At 38.5% G+C, this 15,659-nt stretch overlaps 1 protein-coding gene and 1 pseudogene across 1 annotated transcript; both read left to right on the forward strand.

The window, feature by feature from the left end:
* Nucleotides 1–6,581: 6,581 nt before the first annotated feature.
* Nucleotides 6,582–10,373, forward strand: LOC138023818 (uncharacterized). The gene is made up of 2 exons (XM_068870903.1): nucleotides 6,582–6,873; nucleotides 8,828–10,373. Exons 1-2 carry the CDS (start codon nucleotides 6,715–6,717, stop codon nucleotides 9,230–9,232), a joined length of 564 nt encoding a protein of 187 aa, XP_068727004.1. The 5' UTR covers nucleotides 6,582–6,714; the 3' UTR covers nucleotides 9,233–10,373.
* Nucleotides 10,374–12,433: 2,060 nt separating this feature from the next.
* Nucleotides 12,434–13,951, forward strand: LOC138023125 (uncharacterized; annotated as a pseudogene).
* Nucleotides 13,952–15,659: the final 1,708 nt, after the last annotated feature.

The raw sequence follows: 15,659 nt of genomic DNA on the forward strand, positions 1-15,659 counted from the left end.
ATGAACAAAGAAACTAAGGCTTCAACTCTGTGTAGAGGGCAGGAGTTACTGAAAATTGCCTACACCAATGCAACAGACCAGTTTAATGGTCATAACTTTGCATTTAAAGCAATGCGCTAAACGTTAGCATGTTCTGAATTCGAAATTTTCGGGTTTATTAACAAAGAAACTGAACCTTCAACTCTGTGTAGAGGGCTTGAGTTACTGAAAATTGCCTACACCAATGCAACAGACCAGTTTAATGGTCATAACTTTGCATTTAAAGCAATGCGCTAAACGTTAGCATGTTCTGAAATCGAAATTTTCGGGTTTATTAACAAAGAAACTAAAGCTTCAACTCTGTGTAGAGGGCAGGAGTTACTGAAAATTGCCTCCACCCATGCAACAGACCAGTTTAATGGTCTCAACTTTGCATTTAAAGCAATGCGCTCGCCTGTAACATGTTTTAAAATCGAAACTTTCGGGTTTATTAACAAAGAAACTAAAGCTTCAACTCTGTATAGAGGGCAGGAGTTACTGAAAATTGCCTCCACCCATGCAACAGTCCAGTTTAATGGTCATAACTTTGCATTTAAAGCAATGCGCTAAACGTTAGCATGTTCTGAAATCGAAATTTTCGGGTTTATTAACAAAGAAACTAAACCTTCAACTCTGTGTAGAGGGCAGGAGTTACTGAAAGTTGCCTCTAGCCATGCCACAGACCAGTTTAATGGTCATAACTTTGCATTTAAAGCAATGCGCTAAACGTTAGCATGTTCTGAAATCGAAATTTTCGGGTTTATTAACAAAGAAACTAAACCTTCAACTCTGTGTAGAGGGCAGGAGTTACTGAAACTTGCCTCCAGCTATGCAACAGACCAGTTTAATGGTCATAACTTTGCATTTAAAACAATGCGCTAAACGTTAGCATGTTCTGAAATCGAAATTTTGGGGTTTATTAACAAAGAAACTAAAGCTTCAACTCTGTGTAGAGGGCAGGAGTTACTGAAAATTGCCTACACCAGTGCAACAGACCAGTTTAATGGTCATAACTTTGCATTTAAAGCAATGCGCTAAACGTTAGCATGTTCTGAAATCGAAATTTTCGGGTTTATTAACACAGAAACTGAACCTTCAACTCTGTGTAGAGGGCTTGAGTTACTGAAAATTGCCTACACCAATGCAACAGACCAGTTTAATGGTCATAACTTTGCATTTAAAGCAATGCGCTAAACGTTAGCATGTTCTGAAATCAAAATTTTCGGGTTTATTGACAAAGAAACTAAAGCTTCAACTCTGTGTAGAGGGCAGGAGTTGCTGAAAATTGCCTACACCAATGCAACAGACCAGTTTAATGGTCATAACTTTGCATTTAAAGCAATGCGCTAAACGTTAGCATGTTCTTAAATCGAAATTTTCGGGTTTATTAACAAAGAAACTGAACCTCCAACTCTGTGTAGAGGGCTTGAGTTACTGAAAATTGCCTACACCAATGCAACAGACCAGTTTAATGGTCATAACTTTGCATTTAAAGCAATGCGCTAAACGTTAGCATGTTCTGAAATCGAAATTTTCGGGTTTATTAACAAAGAAACTAAACCTTCAACTCTGTGTAGAGGGCAGGAGGTACTGAAAATTGCCTCCACCCATGCAACAGACCAGTTTAATGGTCTCAAGTTTGCATTTAATGCAATGCGCTCGCCTGTAACATGTTTTAAAATCGAAATTTTCGGGTTTATTAACGAAGAAACTAAAGCTTCAACTCTGTGTAGAGGGCAGGAGTTACTGAAAATTGCCTCCACCCATGCAACAGACCAGTTTAATGGTCATAACTTTGCATTTAAAGCAATGCGCTAAACGTTAGCATGTTCTGAAATTGAAATTTTCGGGTTTATTAACAAAGAAACTAAACCTTCAACTCTGTGTAGAGGGCTTGAGTTACTGAAAATTGCCTACACCAATGCAACAGACCAGTTTAATGGTCATAACTTTGCATTTAAAGCAATGCGCTAAACGTTAGCATGTTCTGAAATCGAAATTTTCGGGTTTATTAACAAAGAAACTAAACCTTCAACTCTGTGTAGAGGGCAGTAGTTACTGAAAATTGCCTCCACCCATGCAACAGACCAGTTTAATGGTCTCAACTTTGCATTTAAAGCAATGCGCTCGCCTGTAACATGTTTTAAAATCGAAATTTTTGGGTTTATTAACAAAAAAACTAAAGCTTCAACTCTGTGTAGAGGGCAGGAGTTACTGAAAATTGCCTCCACCCATGCAACAGACCAGTTTAATGGTCTCAACTTTGCATTTAAAGCAATGCGCTCGCCTGTAACATGTTTTAAAATCAAAATTTTCGGGTTTATTAACAAAGAAACTAAAGGTCCAACTCTGTGTAGAGGGCAGGAGTTACTGAAACTTGCCTCCAGCTATGCAACAGACCAGTTTAATGGTCATAACTTTGCATTTAAAACAATGCGCTAAACGTTAGCATGTTCTGAAATCGAAATTTTCGGGTTTATTAACAAAGAAACTAAAGCTTCAACTCTGTGTAGAGGGCTTGAGTTACTGAAAATTGCCTACACCAATGCAACAGACCAGTTTAATAGTTATAACTTTGCATTTAAAGCAATGCGCTAAACGTTAGCATGTTCTGAAATCGAAAATTTCGGGTTCATTAACAAAGAAACTAAAGCTTCAACTCTGTGTAGAGGGCAGGAGTTGCTGAAAATTGCCTACACCAATGCAACAGACCAGTTTAATGGTCATAACTTTGCATTTAAAGCAATGCGCTAAACGTTAGCATGTTCTGAAATCGAAATTTTCGGGTTTATTAAGAAAGAAACTGAACCTTCAACTCTGTGTAGAGGGCTTGAGTTACTGAAAATTGCCTACACCAATGCAACAGACCAGTTTAATGGTCATAACTTTGCATTTAAAGCAATGCGCTAAACGTTAGCATGTTCTGAAATCGAAATTTTTGGGTTTATTAACAAAGAAACTGAACCTTCAACTCTGTGTAGAGGGCTTGAGTTACTGAAAATTGCCTACACCAATGCAACAGACCAGTTTAATGGTCATAACTTTGCATTTAAAGCAATGTGCTAAACGTTAGCATGTTTTGAAATCGAAATTTTCGGGTTTATTAATAAAGAAACTAAAGCTTCAACTCTGTGTAGAGGGCAGGAGGTACTGAAAATTGCCTCCACCCATGCAACAGACCAGTTTAATGGTCTCAACTTTGCATTTAAAGCAATGCGCTCGCCTGTAACATGTTTTAAAATCGAAATTTTCGGGTTTATTAACGAAGAAACTAAAGCTTCAACTCTGTGTAGAGGGCAGGAGTTACTGAAAATTGCCTCCACCCATGCAACAGACCAGTTTAATGGTCATAACTTTGCATTTAAAGCAATGCGCTAAACGTTAGCATGTTCTGAAATCGAAATTTTCGGGTTTATTAACAAAGAAACTAAAGCTTCAACTCTGTGTAGAGGGCAGGAGGTACTGAAAATTGCCTCCACCCATGCAACAGACCAGTTTAATGGTCTCAACTTTGCATTTAAAGCAATGCGCTCGCCTGTAACATGTTTTAAAATCGAAGTTTTCGGGTTTATTAACAAAGAAACTAAAGGTCCAACTCTGTGTAGAGGGCAGGAGTTACTGAAACTTGCCTCCAGCTATGCAACAGACCAGTTTAATGGTCATAACTTTGCATTTAAAACAATGCGCTAAACGTTATCATGTTCTGAAATCGAAATTTTCGGGTTTATTAACAAAGAAACTGAACATTCAACTCTGTGTAGAGGGCTTGAGTTACTGAAAATTGCCTACACCAATGCAACAGACCAGTTTAATGGTCATAACTTTGCATTTAAAGCAATGCGCTAAACGTTAGCATGTTCTGAAATCGAAATTTTCGGGTTTATTAACAAAGAAACTGAACCTTCAACTCTGTGTAGAGGGCAGGAGTTACTGAAAATTGCCTCCACCTATGCAACAGACCTGTTTAATGGTCATAACTTTGCATTTAAAGCAATGCGCTAAACGTTAGCATGTTCTGAAATCGAAATTTTCGGGTTTATTAACAAAGAAACTGAACCTTCAACTCTGTGTAGAGGGCTTGAGTTACTGAAAATTGCCTACACCAATGCAACAGACTAGTTTAATGGTCATAACTTTGCATTTAAAGCAATGCGCTAAACGTTAGCATGTTCTGAAATCGAAATTTTCGGGTTTATTAACAAAGAAACTGAACCTTCAACTCTGTGTAGAGGGCTTGAGTTACTGAAAATTGCCTACACCAATGCAACAGACCAGTTTAATGGTCATAACTTTGCATTTAAAGCAATGCGCTAAACGTTAGCATGTTCTGAAATCGAAATTTTCGGGTTTATTAACAAAGAAACTGAACCTTCAACTCTGTGTAGAGGGCTTGAGTTACTGAAAATTGCCTACACCAATGCAACAGACTAGTTTAATGGTCATAACTTTGCATTTAAAGCAATGCGCTAAACGTTAGCATGTTCTGAAATCGAAATTTTCGGGTTTATTAACAAAGAAACTAAAGCTTCAACTCTGTGTAGAGGGCAGGAGGTACTGAAAATTGCCAAGGAACAAAACCAAACCATACAAGGAACAAACCAAGGAACAAACCATACCACGCCTCTCGCGTCAATGTGTCGTGCAATGCAATTTTTAGCTCGCGCTCAGGAACAAAAAAAAAACATTAAGACTCTTTTCCATGCAAATACGCTGACATTGAACACTGCGTTTTGCTTGTACATGTTCTTGTTTAGACCGTTTGATCACGTGCGTTTCTTTAATAATATCCTGCCTTCAGTGGTTTTTTTCGATCGAGAGAGACTGATCTTTCAATGTGATGTGCGAGTGATTCTTACGAATGAACAAGTTAAACGGCACGAGTTTCGAATACGATTATTGTGTACGCTGCTAGCACTTGTATCTTATCAACAAAACAAGACAAGTATTGATTGAGGAAACACTTATTCAGTACATTTGCCCACTAACTTTTAATGAAGGACGACGCAAGTTGAATAATGTAAACAGTTTTATTGTTTGGCCATTTGAACTTCAGTTACGATAAATGACATTCTGTGTCAACACACATGACAAAACAACACTTGGCGTAAAAAAAAAACTTAGCAAGATCTGAAAATCTTGAAATCTTGTTTGCTTCAACACAAATCTTTAGAAACAAAAGGGGAAGGGGTCTAGTTGATGTAAAGTGGGAAATAAACTGACCCAGTAAAAAAATCCCTTTGAAGATCTAATTGCGGAAGTGCTCTCTCGTTAGCACTGTGTTTATTCAAAGTAGTATAATCTTAACAAAAATTCCGTTCCTCTAATTAAGATAAAAGCCACTTAAGCTGAAACTCTACAGGGTAGTGCAGTCACTCGTGGTAAAGTCAACTTATCCCTGTTTCTGAAGCATGAAGCTGCTTGGAGTATTTCTACTCTTCCATGGATGGGATGCTAGTTCATCACAGGATTATCCCCGGGCCCAGCATTACGTTTGCCAGTACCCATTTATACGCACTGGAAGGAGAGAGGCACTAGGCGAGTGGAGTATCTTGCCCAAGCTTGAACACAACGCAATCAGTGTCCCCGGCAGAGCTCGAATCTGGACCACTCCATCCGGAAACGAGCACACTAACCCTTTAATGAAGGACGGAGGATTTGCATATGCCGTGATGGCGGTCGGTCGGGTTTAAACGGCCTCCCGCTCAAAACGGCGCAAAGATGAATATTATGCGAGAAGAAATTAAGAATCTTTTAAAAGAAGAAATAGAGCCCTTAGAACGGAAGATTGACAGCCTGAAAAACGGGTTTTACCCTTAAAACAGCTTCTTTAATAATAATATCTCAATTACTTAAAACGTTAAAATCTGGAGAACTGGCTAGAAAATCTTAGGATTCTTTCAGCTCCAGGCTTTATCAAGTACAAAAAATGTTATTTTTTTTTCTCTATTTAGTAACATTGGTGTATATCTGTACAAGGCGAATAAAGGTTGTTGTTGTTGTTGTTGTTGTTGTTGTTGTTGTTGTAACCATGAGGCAACCGCTCCTTCCACGCGCGCTGTCACTCGTGATCGAGGGAAAAATCCCTTTGAAGATTAAAGTAAGTTTCTCGTTTGGTAAAGAGGTGTTAAGTCAACGCTACAGAATACTACATTAAGTTAATTTCCGTTATTGAGGCACAGGTCCACTTTAGTTAAAATTATTTTATGCAAAGCTGCCTTTCTTTACCGAGGAAACAAAGCCTTTAATTAAAGATGACAAAAGTGTTTTCCTGTTGGCAAAACTAGATAATGTTTATTCAATATTGTGAAAGCTCACCGAAACGTAAATTTCTTTGATTGCTTACTCAACAAGGGTCATTTCAGCTAAAATTCTATTGGACACTTCTGCCCTCCGTGATCGAGGGAAAAATCCCTTTGAATTTTACGGAATCAAGGATGAGCGGTTAATTGTTCATTTCTTTTGTTTTATCGTCATAAGCCTCAGAGGCAAGTTAGAATTTAAATACATCGATAATGACCTATTTTAATAATATCTGCGCATGGCATTTGAAGGTTCAAATTTCGGAGAAAAGCAGGTAGTGTTTTTGACGACCTCACATTTTGTATTTATTTGCAACGGAGGAGACGTGTAGACCTCTAGAGAAATCTTAAACGGTGTTGACCGCGCTTTGATCTTTAGGTACATTGATATCAAGCCATGGGTAACAGATCATCAACTTCAGAGAAGTACGGAATGGCCACGTCGAGATATTCGCGCTACGAGGGAGCAGGAATAGGTTCATACACTCATTGCGGTCAAGGTGGAGACAGAAGGCCTGATAAGTCGGTCTATATTGGGCGCAAAAGACTAACTGAGGTAAGAGGAATGATGAATTACGTCCATACTCTGCTCAATGAACGAAGGGTGGTGCAATGTTTTCATAAATGATGCTATGCGTCTTCCTCATCGATCGTTCAACTATGAAGTGAGTTATATAATTTTATTGTTGCTGTTATTGTTTTCGTCGATATAAGTTGTTTACTAGAAATTGAACAACGCCGCTATAGGAGGATCCAATGTCTCTGCAGCAACGGTGAAGAAACAGGATAAAATACGGAGTGTATTCGAAAGCTCAGGGAGAATTTCAAAGGTGCATGGGCGTGACTGCTCGACTTTCAGCGATTGCTTGTGTTCTGTTCAGACTGCTGGAATTCAAATTTATCGTAAAATGCGAACGGATGCGTATAGAAAGCATCTGCTAACTGGGGGGCGAGCAATAGGGAGCTTAAACAACGACGAGAGCAACGCCAAGGACGACGGCTGGAAAAAAAATGGACTTGAATTTTGTCTTTGAATTTAATTATTTCGCAATTATCTCGAACTTTTCTGCAACCCAAGCGGTCTAAAACTCTATTCAAACTAAAGATGTAACGCCAGCGAATGATTCTAGAAGAAAATACGAAAAATTAGCCGTGGTGGCTCACGTTCTTCAAAATACCCAAAACTTAAGCTTGGTCATTTCACGATGTTGTTTTGCGGAGGACGGCAAGGAAATGTACTAAAATTATTTACACAGCTACTGTACACAGGGTACACAGCTACTGTTTTGCTCATTAAATCTTTTGTTTGACGGCGTTTTCGTTGCCACTGCCGCCGTGGTTTGCTTAAGGTCCGGTAATACGGGCAACAGTTTTCTTCAACTTGTCTTGCAACATTATTGCAGTACAAGTTGAAACTCTCTGTTGCGCGTATTACCACCTGCGTGACCAACTTGTTCCGCAACAAAACATATTGTTGCAAATTGGCGGAATCCTGCACGTATGACTGGTCAGTCGTGTGTAAACAAAGATGGCAGCTGTTCAACTCTTTCTCTGTCGGAAGAGAGCGCTAGCCGCTCTCTGTTTGGGCCTTTTGCACGGCGAAGACGAGGAAAGGCCTCGAAAACGAAATCGGAAAGTGTATATGGGGCGATGGATTTCCCAGAGAGAGGAGAGGGGCGTATTTCATCAGTTGATAAAAGAGCTTGAAGTAGGGGATGTCGTGGCGTATAAAGAGTTTTTCCGCATGACCAAGGAGCAATTTTGCTTTTTGTTGGGAAAAGTATCCCCGCTTATCTAAAAGAAAAGAAAACTCGTCTTCTCCGTCCGCTGCGTCCGCCATGTTTTTTTTTAATTTGCCGCGTAGCCGCGCTTCGCTGACAGCAAATCACAAGCGTTGAAGTCAAATTTGTTGCCAGACAAGTTGAAGCTTCAGTGGTAATACGAGCAACAAAAATAAAATTTGTTGCAGAAAGTAGAACTCGAGTCTACTTTTCGCAACACGTCGCTTCAACTTGCAACATGGTATTTTGTTGCGAGACGAGTTGGCCACGCAGGTGGTAATACGCGCAACAGAGAGTTTCAACTTGCACTGCAACAATGTTGCAAGACAAGTTGAAGAAAAATGTTGCCCGTATTACCGGACCTTAAATTATGCTCCCTAATGAGTAGTAGTTTGGTTTCAATCAAAAATGAAAATAAACGAGCATAAGCTTAAGTAGCTGCTATCACCGGGTTGGGCATTGGTAAAGACAAGTGAAAAAAAAAGGAAACTCTTTCTATAACTATAAACACGGTTTGGCAGTGGGGAACCTTTCCACACTGTTGACGGAGGGAAAAATCCCTAGAAACACTGCATTAGCACTGACTTGTTCACTAACCACATGATTGACACCAAATGGTATAATTTTACATCAAGTTCTGTTTTTACTAACTACATTAAACGTGTGTAGACAATTCGCTTGAAATTCTTCTGTATAATATAATAAATCATTTGTTCTTTGCTTACACAGCAATTCCAGCGTAAATTTCGTGTGCCAGAAATTACTGTCCCAGAACTTGGTCAAGTTCATTTGAAAACACGCGGAAATGAAGGTCAGCATCGTTACCTGAGCGAAGCGGAGGAAGTAACACTGAAGTTTCTGAATGCTGCCATCACTTTCGTTCCCTTTGCCTTGGATGCCGGCGCAGATATGCGTAACGCCTCTTTCCTTTTCTCGCAGCCAGGAAGAGAGTTTGCCATAACAGCTGGGAAAGGAGACTGGGAGTTTTACTTCTCCCAGAATGACGAGGGCGACATTTCTGGCCATTGCGTACGTAAGCCGAGGCTTCGCTACATCTGGGATCGCGTTAGAAGTGTTGTGTCATACCTTTTGCCTATTTTGGGTCCTCCTCTCCTTGCTTCGGTAGTGGCTTAGTCACATGCACATAAACTGTGAAGTTTTTACACTTTTGACGCTGCTTTAGTACAGTTCTCTCTTTTAGTTAAGTCTCCAATGTACTTTACCCTTACCCATACGTAGCACAGTCCGCGTTATATCTGCCATGTAAATACGATGCTATCCCTGTTAGTTTTGAAACAATCGTTTTTATTAACTTTCCATTATATTATCTTTTGTCCATTTGCTTTGTTAGTTACGTTTATGTTTACTTTTATCACGTTTTCTGGCAGCCGAAATTATTACATAAATATTAGCGTTACATAAGCTTGTTAGATTACTCGCATTACATATTGCAGGAAAAAGGAGGCGTTTCTAGTTGAACAGTGAAGAGTTAAGTTGTTATTGCGACCTGGGAACAGAGTAGAGTGTTATAGGCTGCTACAAGAGCGATATTTCGCTACTACAGAAGCTATCATAGGAGCTTGACCAAAGTAATTCGTCTATATCATTTGTTTAGCATGATTTATCTGTAATTATTTCTGATTGTTTTATCTTGATTGCTCTAACTTTATTTCAGTAAGTTTGTAGTCGGCTAGTATGTCAAAATATACAATTAGGATTTCTTTTTTATTGCTTTTTATTCCGAACCATATATACATACGTACAAGGTCGGATGGGAAAACTATTGTCAATGAACAGGATATAATGACTGCCATTCAAACCTTTTATTGGCCGTTCTTGTAAGCATTTCCCTGCCGTGGATCAGCATTTAAAGAGTAAAACAAACAAAAAATCATCACAAATTTGTAAGCGTTGATACAAACGTTAATAAAGCCGCCGATTACCGCCAAAATCGTTAAGAGCTTGCCGTGGAGACTGCTGGCCAAAATGAAAACGGCTCACTAGTTCCAGTCTTGTCTCTCACTCGTTATACAAGATGGCGCTGGAAACATTGAAGAAAAATGAACAAGATTCCGAGTGAAGTCCTCCAATTAACCCTCAAACAAAGTGGGAAAGATAGTGGTACAGTATTGATTGAGTAGATAAAATGCTGACATGGAATGTGTAATTCTTAACATTGATGCTTCATGTTCCTTTTGGAACAAGGCCGGTGAAACGTGGAGGATATTTCTATAATCTATAGAATCATCATAATAAAGGCTTTTATTTTCATTTATCTGTGTTACACTATTGGGAATTAAATTGGGGAAATAATCCCTTATTATTTACAATTTTGGGAATAACTTGGGGGAATGTGTCCACATTATTCACAATTCTGGGAATAACTTGGGTAAAGTGGTTCCTATATCATTCACAATACTGGGAATAACTTGGGAAACGTGTCCATATTATTCACAATTCTGGGAATAACTTGGATAAATGTTCCCATACTAATCACAATTCTGGGAATAATTTGTGTGAAGGTTTCTATATCATTCACAATGTTGGGAATAACTTAGGAAATGTGTCCATATTATTCACAATTCTGGGAATAACTTGGATAAATGTTCCCATACTAATCACAATTCTGGGAATAACTTGGGTGAAGGTTTCTATATCATTCACAATGTTGGGAATAACTTGGGAAATGTGTCCATATTATTCACAATTCTGGGAATAACTTGGATAAATGTTCCCATACTAATCACAATTCTGGGAATAACTTGGGTGAAGGTTTCTGTATCATTCACAATGCTGGGAATAACTTGTGAAATGTGTCCATATTATTCACATTTCTGGGAATAACTTGGATAAATGTTCCCATACTAATCACAATTCTGGGAATAACTTGGGTAACGGTTTCTATATCATTCCCAATGCTGGGAATAACTTGGGAAATTTGTCCATATTATTCACAGTTCTGGGAATAACTTGGATAAATGTTCCCATATTAATCACAATTCTGGGAATAACTTGGGGAAATGTTCCCCCATAATTCACAATATTAGGAATAAATTGGGAACTTTTCCCATATTGTTCCCAGCTTTGGGTATAACTTGGGAAAACGTTCACAGCATATTCCCAATATTGGGATGTAAAAGAAAAGTAGACGTTCTTTCCCAATAAAAACCCAAAATTTCCCCCCAAAAGTAATTTCTTGTCCCAATTTTTTCCCATGAGTGGGAAAGTTTTCCATTTAATTCCCAAATGGGAATCTCGAAAAGTTTCCTGTGAATTGATACCTTTACAAAGGAGAAATCCTCTGGCAATATACCAGGAATTCGTGAGGCCAAAACTTTTGTGATCTTTGTTCGTATTGTATCCTCTTTATCATTTGACAGAAGATCAACAGTACCAGAGAAGAGAATATCATCCTTTCCTAAATTATAGTTAGGTAGCACTTGAGGAATAATTCCGTTTTCATCAACGAATTCTTCACGAGCTATGAAGTCAACCACTGAAATCTCAAGGGTTTTCTGCTCTGGCTGTTTCACTGACTTGTGGGTGTATTGATGGCCAATCCTTCTACGCTTTGGCTGTTGAGCTACAGATGCTTGCAAGGAACTACTGACACTTCCAATATTTGATCGCAGAAGGTCCCTGGCACGACTTATTACACCGCTTACATTTAACCCTCCAGAGGAAGAAAGTGATGTTACACCAGGAACTCTCAAATCTGTCGTTAAAGCAAGACATGTACAATAGCTGAATAGGGCATTCTGTAGCTCTTTGTATACATAAATTTGATCACATTAGCTGTCAAGATTTACGAATGAACTCTCCTCTCGATTCGTGAGCCAAACACTCTAAAATAAAGAAAAAAGTACAGAAAGACTTACCTTCGTTTCTAAATGAACCTATGCCCCTCTGAATCCCTCTTTGCACAGCCTCCTCTACATCCTTTGCATTATAAAACTGCTCCGCTTGACCGGCCATCTTGATTACCGCAGTTCATGTGCCCCTGAAAAGGCGCGAAATGTATCCTCTGGCCGAAAGGACAGCAGAAATTATTAAACGAAAAATTCCACCTTGAATTGAATATAAATGATTTTTAGTGAAATCAAATATTAAGAATTTATTGAATACAAATAGATTTTTACTGAATACAAATGAGAATTATTGAATACAAATAGATTTTTACTGAATGCAAATGTGAATTATTGAATACAAATAGATTTTTACTGAATGCAAATGTGAATTATTGAATACAAATAGATTTTTACTGAATGCAAATGTGAATTATTGAATGTAAAATGATGCTATTGAATAATGCAACAATTCGGCAACCATAGACATAGACATCCTAACGTCGTTCAAATCGACAAATAGACTTAAATTTTTAAGATGTCACCTGAATCGACGCTCAAAGATCTTTTGCTCCCCTAAAACAGCTCTGCCCCTAAAATATGTTGCTACCACTGCAAGTGGAGTGAAAATTCGAGGTAACTATGCAAATGAGGACGTGTTAATGACCCTGAGGAGGGGGTGGTGACAGAACAATATTCCAAATGATTAAATGAGATATAAGAGTGCTTTTAGGAAATACTTTTTAATAAAGAACTAACTTACTTCTCCTGTCTAAATGGCTTGATAAAACCCAATTTCTGCCCATTTTTGTGTATTATTGAAGACGTTATAGGTTTTTGTCTCTGAACTAGTTACTCCTCCCCAGAAAGTGAGGTTTTGGGCTTTCTAATTGTACTTGGTAGCCTCTCAATGTATCCTTGAAAACAAGATGGCGGAATTATTGGTCACCACAGTAAGAGATAAAGATAATATGTCGTTACAAGTGAAGAAACTTAAGACAAAGTCACTTAGCAGAACAGGCGAAAATAAAGAAGAAACAGCTTCAAAAGTTAAGGTACTTCGTGAAAAACAAAGCCAGTGGATGAAGGAGCGAGAAGCATCGAAGACTGCTACAAAAAAACTTAAATCTGTGAACAAAGATAACTCTACTCTTCCTGATGTACCGAAGTTTCGAACACGTTCAGCAATGTCTGGTTCTTCTTCGGAAAACGCTGCAAACAGAAATCCTCACAGCAATCCCAGGAGAAAACCGTTGTATCCTGAACCACAGAGAGACCGTACCACTCTAATGTGATATCGTGGATATCAAAGTCTGATAACCCGCTAGTCAAAAGACCACCTTCTGCCACCGGCTCACACAAAAGGAATCCCAGCTCCTCTCGGATGAAAGCAAGCAATGATACTCAAGTGAAAACTAACCAGGAGTATGTGCCATCAAATTATGAAAATCCAAGCTCTGCAAGTGTCTCAAAAAAGCTTCTTTCATCAAGTAAACAAACACTTCATAATAAATTAAGGCCTCCATCAAGGACATCAGTGAAATCAAGCTTAAGTCTCCATGGTGATGATAATCATGACAGTTATCACCATGGTGATGATACTAGGCGTGGTGAAACTGATGAGGATTCTCTCTTGATTGACCTTGCAGATACATGTACATATAGTACTGGAAATAACATACAGGTGCTGTAATGCTTCCTAATGATAGTTCGAAATTGAAGACTCCCGAGTTATCTTCTGATATGCTGAATGCACTAGCAGACAATGTTGCTGAGAGGCTCAAGGCGGCATTACAACCCTCTATTGAGCATAAACAAGGTCAGCGGAGTGTTAGTGACGACGATGAATCAGGTATTGCCAGTCACTTGTGTCCCCTTTGTGAAAAGCATGACAGGGCCCAAACACACGCCAATGGCTGCTATACCCTGTGGACACATATATTGCAAGACTTGCATAGGTGATTTTAAAAAATGCCCCCCAGGTGGAAATCTTATTAAGATCTTGTAAGATCTTACAAGATCTTGTAAGAATCTTAAGATGAAAATCTTAATAAGATCTTGTTTTCGATCTTGTAAGATCTTAAAAGAATCTTACCAGATCTTAACAAGATCTTAGGACTACCTTACATGATCTTACTGAAAAAGATGTTACAAGATCTTAATAAAAATCTTACAAGATCTTAGTAAAAATCTTACAAGAGCTAGCAAACATCTTACATAAAATCTTAGTAAAAATCTTACAAGATCTTAGAAAAGATCCTACAAGATGTAGTAAGAATCTTACAAGATCTTAGTAAAAATCTTACAAGATCTTGAAAACATCTTACAGAAGATCTTAGTAAAAACCTTACAAGATCTTAGCAAAGATCTTACAAGATATAGTAAGAATCTTAAATAAGATCTTAAAAAAGATCTTAAAAGATCTAAGTAAAGATCTTACTTAAGATCTTGGTGAAGATCTTATAAGACCTTAGTACACATCCTAGAAGATCTCATGTAACATCTTGTCAGGAGCCCATTACCCGGAGCCTCCATCTTCCATATTAACCCTCTGAGTCAACCCTGTCCCGTATCTTTCTATTTTTAGAAGCACCTCCCAGGGGGGCTTTACTGGGTGTTTTCACAATAGCTGATCATAACAGACCTATGGTCAGCCATTTATTACGTCACATACGTATGTAACGTATGTGAACCACTTCACTTATGTTCTCAGTCACATACGTCACATAAGTCACATACGTCAAAATGTAGTAGTTCTAAAAATAGAAAGATACGGGACAGGGTTGACTCAAGGGTACAATACAGATGGAAGCTCCGGGTAATGGGCTCCTGGTCTTGTGAGATTTTTGTGAAAAATGTTGCAAACTAATCTTAAGAAAGACCTTACAAGATCTTAGTATACTTATAATGATCAGCATTCATTTGGGCTGGACTGGGGGGCTTTTAATTAATTTTTAAGTAAATTAAACAAGAGTTGAAGTTAATTTCCTTTTAGCCTGCGTAGCAGGCGCTTAAGGGGTGGGGACAGGGAAAGAATTCGGGAAGAAAATGACTGCATGGGAAGACTGGGGAGAGAGGGAGCCAAAAAGGCTTAGCTTTCATTGCAGGCCTTTTGCACTGGTCATTCACTGACAGGCAAATTTCATCCTCCTCAGGGTACTGACAACTGAAACAGCTGACATGCTTTTTGAAATGAAATCCTACATGCTAGAATTATTTTTCAAATAAGGTATCCTGATGAAGGGCACTTGTTTTCTTATGGAAGGCATGACTTAATAAGCTTCAGTACACTATGCACTACTCGGGAATACAGGTTGTGTTTTGCTTCAAACCTTGAAGTTTTTGGCTGAAATTGATGACCCACCATACAGCAGTGAGCTGCATTCTTCCTGATCAAAACTAGTAGAAGAATTAGAGGTGCGGCTTGCAAATAATGAGAATAAATTAATTAAAACTTGACACACTTTTTTACCTATAATATTGCTGTAAGATCTTTTCTTGAAGTTTGTGAAATGAGCAACAAGGCGAGAGAGAATTTCAGCAACTTTGCAAGATACATTTGAAGACAATATGACAGAAGTACCATATTTACCCATGTATAAGTCGACCTTTTATGGCCTCAAAAGAAGCTCCAAAAATCGCCTTCGACTTATACACGGGTCAAAGATTTTGAGCCAAGTTCCAGCTAAGTAATTTATTCAAAATTAACATAATAA

This window comes from Montipora capricornis, chromosome 11 (genome assembly GCF_036669925.1).
Source record: "Montipora capricornis isolate CH-2021 chromosome 11, ASM3666992v2, whole genome shotgun sequence".
In the NCBI taxonomy this organism is placed as follows: Eukaryota; Metazoa; Cnidaria; class Anthozoa; order Scleractinia; family Acroporidae; genus Montipora; species Montipora capricornis.

Coding starts and splice junctions, on each gene's coding strand:
- LOC138023818 (XM_068870903.1), top strand. CDS start 6,715: ATGGGTAACAGATCATCAACTTCAGAGAAGTACGGAATGGCCACGTCG. Junction 6,874..8,827: donor GGCGCAAAAGACTAACTGAG/GTAAGAGGAATG, acceptor TTGCTTACACAG/CAATTCCAGCGTAAATTTCG.